Source organism: Scleropages formosus, chromosome 13 (assembly GCF_900964775.1).
Source record: "Scleropages formosus chromosome 13, fSclFor1.1, whole genome shotgun sequence".
NCBI lineage: Eukaryota > Metazoa > Chordata > Actinopteri > Osteoglossiformes > Osteoglossidae > Scleropages > Scleropages formosus.
The window spans coordinates 7,141,299-7,153,545 of NC_041818.1; the positions used below are offsets into that span (position 1 = coordinate 7,141,299).

General features: G+C 42.9%; 1 protein-coding gene across 2 annotated transcripts in view; it reads left to right on the top strand.

The window, feature by feature from the left end:
- The window catches only part of LOC108925441 (glutamate receptor 3), a 108,285-nt gene that overhangs the window by 63,432 nt on the left and 32,606 nt on the right, over positions 1–12,247 (top strand). For both annotated transcript variants that reach the window (XM_018737366.1, XM_018737365.1), the window contains exon 4: positions 1,396–1,583. In XM_018737366.1, coding sequence (XP_018592882.1) covers positions 1,396–1,583 — 188 coding nt within the window. The remainder of the gene's footprint in view (positions 1–1,395; positions 1,584–12,247) is intronic.

Consider the following 12,247-nt stretch of genomic DNA (forward strand, 5'->3'; position numbering starts at 1 on the left):
ACCGTCTAGGCTGTTCTGCTGAAATTTGGTGGGCACAACATGTAACATGCTCATCGCCAGTCTCTTTGAAGACATTTACACTGTCTGCGTTGAGTAAAACAGCACCATTCGTCTTGCTTACCATAGGTGTGGAGGAACTCACCATCACTGTCATCACCCTGTGCCACAAACGAGTGCATTTATCCACCCCCACTGTCCTGTTTCTCTGCACTGTGTCCAACGACACGTAGCCATTCATCACCATAACCCAAAAATAAGACCTGACTTCCCATGGGTGGCTAAGTACATCATTGTGCGTTTTGACAGTGCGTGCATTGTGAAACAAATAGCTTTCACAGTTCAAAAAGGGAATTATTCATAAAAACTCTCTGTGTTAGTGTCTCCACTCCAATTTAGAGTGAGTGATTTCTTTTTGTCTCTTTGCACTTTCTTTCAACTGACAGATTTGTTCAAAGGCCAGATATCACTGAAATGTGTGCTTTAGGGCTGTTTAAGAGGTTATTATGTACATTAAATGGCACTTGAAGCCATGCCTAGAGTAATGCCAGCTGTCATCGACGCCATTTCATGTTGAATAAAAGCACTTTATACTCATACCAGTGCTTCCCACATTGTGGTTTTTTTTTTTTTTACATTTTCTACGAGACTGAATGACCCCCCTCCCCCCCCCCACCCCACGCTCCATACAATTTTAAAAAGAATTCATTGTTTCTGTCAACAGGGAGCAATGCGGAATTTTTGTTGCAGTTTACCACTTGTTTCTTGTTGGCTCACTTCAACCTCACAGTAAAGGAATGTTCCGACAAGAATTTGAGGAAAGTGTATGGTCTATTGGATGTATCGGTTGTGATTTATCAGCACCAAATTGCGGTCGAATCAGTCGCTACACACTGTACAAGTACTGAAGCGAGCCTGAGTACCATGGACTTGTGACATTGTAGAGTCGCCATAAATGCACTCATGGCGTTCCCAAAGCAAACACATACCTGCACATTCTGTTTAAATTTTTTTCTAATAAGAGTGAAACAAAAACATTTTTTTTCAGAACTTTTGGGCAGATTGAGTCTCAGTCTGAGTCTGTGAAGAATTACTCAAAATAAGCATGTCCACAAGCAATTGAAACTGGGACAAAAACATCTCGATACGACGGGAAAATAAGATTCTGATACATCCCGCTCATGTTAATTTCACCGAAAAATAATTTGTACACCACCAAAAGTTATTGTCTGTTCCCATTAAAATGCAATTAGCCGATTTGACTGGAAAGAGTCCAGTTACGCACATTAAGGCTCTCATGGGGAAATTCTCAACTTTATTCCATCGCTTTGTCTGCTAAAAACTAAAAAATGTCTCTGTGAGATTGCAGTGAGTTGATTTCATGCTCTCGCCCTCCAGGGTTTTCCATTCTACAAGCCATCATGGAGGCAGCTGTGGCCAACAACTGGCAGGTGACAGCACGGTCAGTGGGCAGCACCTCAGACCCCCAGGAGTACAGGCGCATCATTGAGGAGATGGACCGGAGGCAGGAGAAGCGCTACCTGATAGACTGTGAAGTGGACAGGATAAACGACATCCTGGAACAGGTACTGGCACAGGGGATAGCCGATCCGCTCCCAGCGGCTGGTCGCTTGGCCGGGCTACTTAACAACGCATGGGTCCCTCGGGTCCAGAGCCAGCAAACTGACACAGTGACCCGCGAGTCCATCGGGTTTGTTTGTTTGTAGCACGCAGCAGCCTTAGTCGATTCATGTCTGTTGAGGGGCATTGAGTTGGTTCTAGAGCCACTTGCTGGAATGCAGTATACACGAATGGACCAGGTTAGGATGGAACCAAAATGAAAACCAGAGCAAGTGCTGCCTCATGCACATGAAGCATTTCACTCCCTTTTCCCAGCCCCCTAAGAAGCTGGTGCCATATTACAGCCCCCTCATTGCGGTGTATAAAGCAAATCTCCCACCTCACCAAACCGTTCCTTTACATTCATTTAGACATATTGTATTCCGCTGCTCAATAATCCTGAATGAGTTTGAGGTAGCTGTTTTTATGAATTTAATTCCCACAGTCATCATTTAATACAGAATGCCTTTTAGTATTAATTTACTGCATCTAATTTCATTCTTGCAATGCAAATTCCCTTACTCAGTGGGTCTCACTTAAATTACATTAAGCGCGAGTTCTTTATTTTTTTTTTTCTGCTTTCCGTGGATGGCACTTGCTTTTGAGACTGTGAAAAATATCCATTACAAATTATTTGCAAGACGTGATAACGGCTTTATCTTTGATGGCTTAGTTGTTTTTCTTTTCTCTCAGATTGAAGACTAATGGAGCTTGTTAATACACAACATTATCGGTTGCAGCCTCAGTTTGTGAGATGATCTGGTTAAAGCTAATATGCGGGTGTCTGTGTCTCACAGTGAGCAGGACCGTCAGGGAACAGTCGAGGCCATCAGGTTGTTGGGTCGGAGCCCTGACCAAGCTATAATATACATATTAATATACAGTATACATATGCTCCTGCATTTATTAATTTACATTAATTTGTTTAGCTGTCAATTTTATCCAAAGTGCTTAATCATGTTAATTGCATTTTTCTCCAATGCAACTTACAATGCTAAGGTTACAATTATTACAGTTAACAAGCTTAGAATTATTTACCATTTTACTGGAGTAATTTAGGGTAAAATGGGGGCGCAGTGGGTTGGACCGGGTCCTGCTCTCTGGTGGGTCTGGGGTTTGAGTCCCGCTTGGGGTGCCTTGTGATGGACTGGCGTCCCATCCTGGGTGTGTCCCCTCCCCCTCTGGCCTTACACCCTGTGTTGCCGGGTAGGCTTCGGTTCCCCGCGACCCAGTATGGGACAAGCGGTTCTGAAAATGTGTGTGTGAAATTTAGGGTAAGTACCTTGCTCAAGGGTTCCACAGATGGAGTGCAAACTTGCAACCTATGGGACCAAAGGGAACAGGTCTAACCACTGTGCTACCAGCATTCCTCTAATTAAGCTAATTCCAACTACTTACCTATTTATACAGTTTGGTGACTTTTACTGAAAATTCAGAGTACATTCTTTGCTCTGTGGTTCTACAGTGATTGGTGGGATTCAAACCCATATTCTTGGAGTGCAAGAGAGCAGTTCTAACCACTACACTATGTGTTGCTATCCTCATAAGTGTACAAATAGCACTCAATATTTGGTACAATAGCAACTCAAAATGGCCTTGTATTTTTTTAATACGAGGTTGAACTTTTTTAAAGGAAAGGAAATCTCAAAGTCGAGGTTTAAATATTTTTTTGATAAAACGCTCAACTTTTTTTTTTAGACAGCAAAGTTATTTGAGCCGTATAAGATGGTTGAATATCCATCAGCGTCAATAATAACCGCATCCTATACTGTCTGTAATTTATGACGAGGCATTTTATTACACCCCTTTTCAGAGTATTCAGTTAAATGTATCATTTTGTAAAAGTAGGTACCGAAAAGAAAAAAGATGACCAGGGTCAACAGGTCTTTGTGGTATATACTCCAAAGAGACTGCATCTATGATCTATTTTTTGCTGTGTCAACAGTGCACTTTTACAAGCTCCTCCAATGCAGTGAGAGCACCACTCAGACCTGAGCAGCAGACTGAGCTTCCTGCAAGTCAATCATTTTAGACAGAAGATCTAAGCATGAAATAACACACAATTTCTATAGCAAACAGCCAGCAAAGTAAGGTTTTCTTTGGAGGAGGTCCAGGCACTACTGGATTTTGGGCACAAGGTTTTCCCTCAGTTGCATAATTTTCAGATACTCCCCAAATTATTCAGACCGCAGTTCAGCACTTGTCTGTAACTCTCAGACCGGATAAGATTGCAGCAGCCGCAAGCAAACCAATCTGGAGTGCGATTTATTCAGAGGTCCCCATTGTTTGCTACAGGAAATAGCCAGCTAGGTAAGCAATTACTTTAACTGCTTGTGCACAATATGGTAACATTCCACAGAGGATTCTAGAAGGATTTTCACCTCTAGCTCCTCCACCCTGCTTGACTAACATTTCCATGCAGAAAAGGCAGCCCCAGGACATGAGGCACGCTCTGGAGGACTGCAGTAATGATTATGATAATGATTTATTTCATGGGCGTGTGTTCTGCGGCAGTAGAGAATTCAGAGTGTTTGCCTCGCCTGCACATATCTCATGTTATCGGGGCCTCCAAGCTCCCTCAGGGGTCTCACTTTGGTGGAGGCAGCTGGAAGGTGGTGAGAAAGGGAGAGGTTGGAATAAAGGACTCCTCACAGAGGCCCGGGGCCCACAAGCTGTTCAAAAGCGAGAGTGCAGTCCAAAATTCCCAGTGTCGCACTGGACGGGGCGGAGGGATTGGGACAACAGCGGTTTACATTGGTGAGGGAGTTAACGTGCAGTGTTTCTGATGATTGGTAAAGGATGCCGCAGCTCCAAGATGGATGAGCTGCATTATTGCGCAACATCCTTCCAATAGTTGAAGTTGAGCAAAGGTCCTTGTCTATGACAATGTCTGGAAAGGATTGTAGGTGCAGCAAGACTCTCAGTGGAATCCTGCTTTGGCTTTGAGGTTCAGCATGAACAGCAGCCATTGCAGTGGCGGGTCTCAAATACGCATCTAAGATTTAATGTGCTGTTGAACATTTGTGGACCTGCATGAGGAATTTTCAGATCTGATTCACTCAGGATAACTTCATTGGAAAAGGAGCGATGTGTTGCAGTTTTTGCTATTGAAGCCTATAAAATTATCTGTAGTTTTTCAGAAAGGCTGTTTTTTTAAAAAACCTTGGGTGCGTTTTGAATATTACAACATTGTATTTTTCCTTTGTTTAAATGAAGTTCAAACAAAGGTAGACTGCTCTTTTCTTGAACAATGTTATTTTCTTTAAGGAAAAATGCAGTATTGCAATTCTAACGTGCAAGCAAACGTAAAGTTATCAAAAGTGTTAGTCCATTTGCTGGAGATTTGTTTATTCGGGAGCCCATGGCCATTTGTGGAGGTCGGGGTGTAACTACAGAGTACGATTAAGTTGCAGGGCAGCACGTTTGAGCAAACAAAGGGTTTTATTTTACTACAGAAAAAAACAGCCTCAACAGAGCTCAAAAACAAGGTCCTTCCACTAGAGAACTGCACAGACCAAAGTCATACTGTCAAAACAAATCTTCCAACACAGCTCTCTACCCGTCATGCTGACACCAGCTGCTTTTAAAGTCCTTGCTGATTCACCTGTATTGGCAGCAGCTGGTCTTCATTAAGCCTTCGTGGCCTGACGGAGGTGGGCAATGGGCCATTGTCCGTCAATTCAGCCCTGCCAGGCCAGGACAGTACCACCCACCAGCTTAAGGCGTATATTTAACAGGTTTGAGCAGAAAATTACCCTAAGTGTTTTCACGGCTCTTCTATAGCATCTCCCAGAGATGCAAGACACTTGTGTGTGGGTTTCACTTTCACTTTCCTGTCCTGTTTGTCCCATACAAGTATTGCCCAATTTATCTAGGTGTACTCAGTCTTTTGACTAGTGATGTGTGGTATAGGTAGTATATTAGTGTATTCGATACCTGTATAATAGTACTTGTATGCTTGTATAAATTCCTTGATGATGGGAAGTAAGTCGATATTCATTCGCGCTGATCCACACACACACACAAACACACACACACTTTTGAACCGCTTGTCCCATACGGGGTCGCGGGGAACCGGAGCCTAACCCGGCAACTCAGGGCGGAAGGCTGGGGGGGGGGGGGACACACCCAGGACAGGACGCCAGTCTGTCGCAAGGCACCCCAAGTGGGACTCGAACGCGCTGATCCATCTGTTCCAAAAAAGTTTTGTGTTTATATTAAGTTAAAAATCTCAATAGTCTTTACTTGCATCACAGACAACTCGAAGAAACTCGCTAAAGCAAAATAACTTAGTGAAACAGTTCACTGAAAGGCTTCACCTTACATTCTCCAGCTATACTATGAGATGTACGTCTACCTCCATCTGTGTCCACTGGGAAAGGACAGATGGAACAGTTCTTTATCAAAGAGGCCACTGATCATGGTCCTCCGCACTGTTGCTGAGCAAAAGGAAGGAGGAAGGCTGGGGAGGCCTTGTAGAGCGACTCTGAAGAAGAAGTTCTTTTCAAGCCAAGCTCCTTTCAGCACTATCAGCGCTTATGCAGCACACACAAAGTTCCAGCAGACTCACGGGGATTATCACTTTGATTTTACTGGTGGTGGCCCGTGAACGTATCCGTCACTGCCGTGTTTCTGGGACTCAAAGTAAAGGAGGAACACAGTCGCACCCATTTGCCGAACACATCACTGTGTCCTTTTTCAGCCGGCAAATGGGCAGGCGCATCACTTGGCCCACTTCCCATCATGCTCTGCTTTCTCATCAAACCCAACAAGCTCCAGGCATTGCCGCACTCGTGTAGGCTCCTGGGGGTGGAGAGATGCAGCAGTGTGGTAGGAGAGAGGTGGAAACATAGCTATCACTCATCTGGGTACTCTTTCTTCCTGGGTGCTGCAGAAACCCTTTTACCAAGAAGTGCTCAGTACTTGGAAGGGGAGTGCCCCCCGATCTGCTGTAAGGATGTTCGGTGTGATTTGTTCTTGACCAGGAGAGGTGTGTTTTCGAAAGGATGCAGTGATAATCCATACCTTTGTAACAATGTACTTGTTTGTTCTAAGAGAAATAAACTGGCAGAAAAATAAACTGCTTAACTGGGGCTAAGCAACAGCAAGCAAAGGTGACAGCATGAGGCAGAATAATAATTAGTTGAGTTCTTATGTTATGAAAACATACAAAATGTGATTAAGCAACACAAGTGCTACTGCAAATGTCAGCACTAGTGATTTCGTTGTAAGGTACACGAAAGGAAATTAGAAATATCACACGGGGGAAGTGGGCAACATTTTTTAACTTCCGGACTCTGAGGGAAGGCGCTGTTTTATCAAGGTTACCATTCTGAAAGTAAAAAAAAAAGAAGTAGCAGAAATGGTGGTTTATAAGAAGGGATCACTCTGGGTTTCTGGAGGACTCCATAAGACAAACTGCGCTCACATTTCACAGATAAAGAAAATAAAGGGAGGGCAGAGAAGCAATGACCACGTGTTTGATATTTATGCAATGTTCATTTTCTGGAGGAAAGCCAAATCTGTTTAATCCACAGAAGCACAAACCCAGGCCTGCCAAGAAGAAAGGCGAGCCGGAGAAGCTGCAGCCAGTTAATTAGAATATATTCCCCCAGGACTCCTCAGGATATTGGCCTCAGAGTACAAACCCAGCCTTAAGGAAAGGAAATGAAGATAACTTCTGCCTTAGCCTCAAGAGATCTGTGGACCCTTTTTTTTTGGTTCTGTCTTCCTTTTGGTGAGGGATAATAGCTATTTAAATGTAATTCTTACTGTAAGGCATGCACATCATAAATACATACAATAAATGCAGTGGATCTGGGCCACAATGTGGCGACATGTGTGAGCGTGAGAGCGTCTGTGCATGTGTGTGTGTGTGTGTGTGTGTGTGTGTGTGTGTGTGTGTGTGTGTGTGTGTGTACTACGACTAATAGCAGCTTTGAGTAACACACTAAACTGCCTGTGATGCCCTAATTAAGAGAGGTATCCATTAAACATCATTTTTTTTCTAACAACTCTCTATAGAATCCTTGCTGCTCTCCAACATTCTGCATTTATTCTATGCCTTCAATTTACTGACATTGATTTGTATAAATTGTAAGTGTTTTTCAGTTCTTCAAAATATATGAGATATCTAATACGAAAATCAAAATATACAAAGTATCAAACATAGAAATTACATTAAAAAGGTTTTTTTTTTCTTATTTCTTTTGCAGATTGATAAAACAAGTACAGCATTAACTTCTCTGTAGCATTTATGAACGTTAAAATTTCACATTCATAGCCAGGGATGCATTTTGAGAAGGATACCTACTGACAAACAGTGACCCGTAGAAGCTGAACTGTGGCTTTATTGAAGGGAGTGAGTAAATGCATGTCTATACTGTTCTCACCACACTGCATTAGATTCTCAAATGTTTTTGTCTAGCTCCTTCAATAGACTCAAGGCACAGGCGACCAGCAGGTCACAAAGCTTGTGTGTGTGTCCATCAAGCTTTAATGAAAACTTCTCTCCAGGAAGGGCAACCCTTTTCTTTACAGGGAACAAAAGGTGACATGAAGACAGCTTTCGGGTCAGTGTTCTCCCATGAGGAGATGGAAGGAGAGTCAGGCTGCAAGCTGTGTGAAGCAGAGACTATGATTTTCTCTTCTCGTGGTTCCCAATGCCACTATTTGTGAAAGCATTAGGAAGCATCGAATGGGATACTGATTTCACACGATTGCATCTCTCCAGATCCCATTTTGGATCAACATATACATTCCATACAAGGTATGGATTTCCATAGAAGGAATGGCAGAAAAGCCCTTTCTATTTGTTTTATTTCTTAGTCAAAGTAGTTTGGGATTAGTATATGTGAGAGTTGTTTAAAGATGCAAAATAAATAGACTCTTCTACTATGGTATCATTTCAAGCACCAGCGGCTAATGTGAAAAGGCAAGACAGCAATTGTGATAAGCCAATTAATTTTGTTTCGGCAAACAAAGCCTTGCGCTGAAAAACTTCAAAACGTTACTAGGAAAACCTTGACCGCATTTCTTTTCACGCGGCAGAATCACAGGCTAACACTGACGAAATGAGGGACTGTTCAGTTCGTCACGCACACAGAATCTAGGAATTTGCTTTATAGTATAAATATCCCATATCCATTTACGCGAAAGCTGATTACCCAAATCACATTAGCACCGCCATAGGTCTCTGGGTGTGCATCTACGCTGCAATGGCGTGCTTCGACTTTGCAATGCGTTCATCATTTATTAGCTGCAGTAGGGATGTAAATGGAAGGAATGAGTATTTCAGACAGAGACGTATGTAATGGTAGAGGCAAAATGCATGGACAGCCTGCTTGTGCCAAGCAAATCACTGTATGGGACTTTGGGCTGGATATCCATATTTAGGCATGAGCTGACTTCTTTAAGTCCTTACCGCTCACTCCCATGTTGAGGCTTCTCTGTGCTCTCACCAGCAGCAACCCACTGAGTCTGTCTCAAGTGTAATGTTGGTGGACCAAGAACATCACGCTGGATGTTTGCTTCTTAAACTCACCTATTTGGTCAATTGCCCTTCCGAAGGTTGTTTTCTGCAGGTGTACTTTTTGTAATACATACAGATGCACGCTTATTGTATTTTGAGCAGTTCTGTGCCAAAATTAAGGCCACATTTGTGTTACAGTGGTGCAGTGTTATATCTGTAACAATGGCACTGAGCTAGGTAGAGCAACAGCATGCTTGCCTGCTGAGAGACCCCAGGAAGAGTCCAGAGAGAACGAAGCCCTCTCTGCATTAGACTTAACGGATTAGGGATGCATTCGCTTTGAAGGCAATTAAGAAATTTTAAAACTTGAGTAACTGGACTAATAGGATTGCTTAGATTTAGAAAAGAGATGTGTGGAAGGAAAAGCTGGGGAAGATGGATGCCACCAAGTCTAAGGAGCCTGTTCATTTGTAGAGGGTGCCCTTTAATCTGATCAGAATTGCTAAAGAGGTCACTGCACGTCTGGAGCGTAAAGAAAAGGCTGCGAATGACATTCAGGATGTGCTGAGACACAGGCAAGGTCAATTTTATGAATGAATGGAACACAGGCATTCCTGCCGACCTTCTTATCACTTTATGACTCAAGCATTCACACCTTTAACGGTTACTTATCAGCAGCTTGTTTGCTTGTTCCTGTCATTTCCTAGCCTGATACAAATTTATGATACTAATTTTTTAATGACGCTGACTCAAACTCAACTTAGCAGCAAGGTTCTGATAGATTCCACCTGCCATGTCCTGCACGTAATACCACATTGCACTCAGCAGGGTCAATATTTAGTTTTTTTACGTTACAGTGGCTCACGCAAACTCCCACATAGACCTCTTAAAATGGGGGTAAGGGATACATTTCACGGAGGCATATGCTGGAGGCCGTAATGGGGGAAAGTGTGTGATCATGCTCTTCAACTAACCAAAGGAGAGATGAAACAGAAAACCACACTCGACTGCAGCAAAGGTGGGTAGCAAATAGGAACTGACAGAGTCACCGCCAGGAACAGAGCATTTAATTTGTTAATTAACGGGAGAAATGGAAAATGCATGTGACACATTGCCAGCACAACGAGAACACACCAACAGTACTGAGAGCAATTTGGAAGTGCTGCCTTATCTCTTCAGTGTGTTTTTAAGGATCTCCCTAGAAGACAAGGAGCTATGATTTCCATTCTGTCTCAATCACAATCTCGGTACAGGTGGTCCCCGATTTACGATGGTTCGACTTGCCATTTTTTCGACTTTACGATGGTGAGCTGGCGATAGACATTCAGTAGAAACCATACAAATAAAAAATACAAATAAAAGACAAAAAGTACAAATAAAAAAATGCAATACTCTCTCATGATGTTGGGCAGCGGTAACGATTCGCATCTCCCAGTCTGTCACGCAGAGGTATGTATTAGGTGTATTAAATGTATCTTCGACTTATGATATTTTCGACTTACGATGGGTTTCGGGGAACGTAATCCCATCGTAAATCGGGGACCACCTGTGTAACATTATCAGTATAATTGGTTCATGACTACTATACAGTGCAGTTTCCTTCCATTGAATGTATTCAAAACAAGCATATATGAATTTAGTATTAAACAATCATTTAAAAGAGTGATAAAATATATCATAAAAGCAGCACTGAGGTTTTGATGATTCCATACAGTATACTGGGAGCTTACATATAAAATGGTCACCTTAAGGTTAATTTATCTGCTGCGCTTTGTGCCAAAAGGAAGTTGGGGGCAATGAGGACATCGTATCAGATGTTTATTGATAGTGTATGACACAGTCATCAGGCCTGTGTGTCATTATGAGAGGGGGCTAAAAAATACCATATGGCCATTGTGGATAAAGGGCAGACAAACTGACCGTTTAATTAACTGGGCAAAGATGGCAGACAAGGTCTTGAGTGTGCGATGCGACAGAGTGCATCACGCTGTTCCTGCTGGGAAGACCCGTCAGCATCCACATCACGGTAAACGATACAACAAAAGGTAGCGTTTCGTTTCATGCCAATTTGTGTGAAGGACAACACGACCACCTCAGAGACACTGTGATCTCACACACCACGGGGGAGACATCCATCATGGACATGACCGTCAAGAGCCGGTCGTCAAAAGACAGCACATTCTTCAGATGTAAAGCCAACGCACTGAAACAAACGTTCATCTAGAGCTGTAGAAGATAATGCTACACTGCTTAACAATTCACACACTTGGCGTGTGTTGCAGTAGGCAAAACGGCTCAGGTAAACTCGCCAAAAAGGACGGAAAAACACAGGCAACCATCTCCCTGAAGCTTTTGTCCTGCTAACTTTGATAAGGTTGGTCATTACCTCAGGACATCAAATGCAATCTTGGAGCTTCTGCCTTCCTGTTTGTATACAGAGATTATCCTTCCTTGTGTGAAATTGTGAAATGATAGATAAGAGTTCAGCATTTTGCATGTATGAAGGGTTTCTGTGATATATGGATCCTCACACAGATACACTTCTGTGTTCACAATATTGTTCTAGTTTGACTCAAGTATGAATCTAACTTTTAAAAGTCAAAAATATAAAAAAGACTTTTGCCTGGGATGGACCAGTATGTCGGATATCTTGCCTTGTCTGCCCAGATCCTTCAGGAGGTTGTAAAATACTTCATAAATCTGGCAACGGAATTAGAACCATTGATACAAATATTTTATTTGTCTACAGATGTATATTCAGACATTGTCCAGCAATTTAATTTGCAGACTGATACTTATACTGTATAATGTGTGTCTACACATGCACACAGTCTACAACCGCTTGTCCCAATTGGGGTTATGGCAAACTGGAGCTGAACCTGGCAACACAGGGCTCAAGGCTGGGGGGACACACCCAGGATGGGACACCAGTCCGCCGCGAGGCACCCCCAGCAGGATTCCAACCCCAGACCCACTACAGAGCAGGCCCTGCGCCACCACACCTCTCCAATATGTGTATATTTACATTTATTTATTTGACACTTTTCTCCAAAGCGACTTCCAATGAACTGTATGTAGTGTTATCAGCCCACACACCTTATTCACCAAGGTGACTTACAGTGTTAGATCCACTATTTACACTGGGTCACTCATCCATAC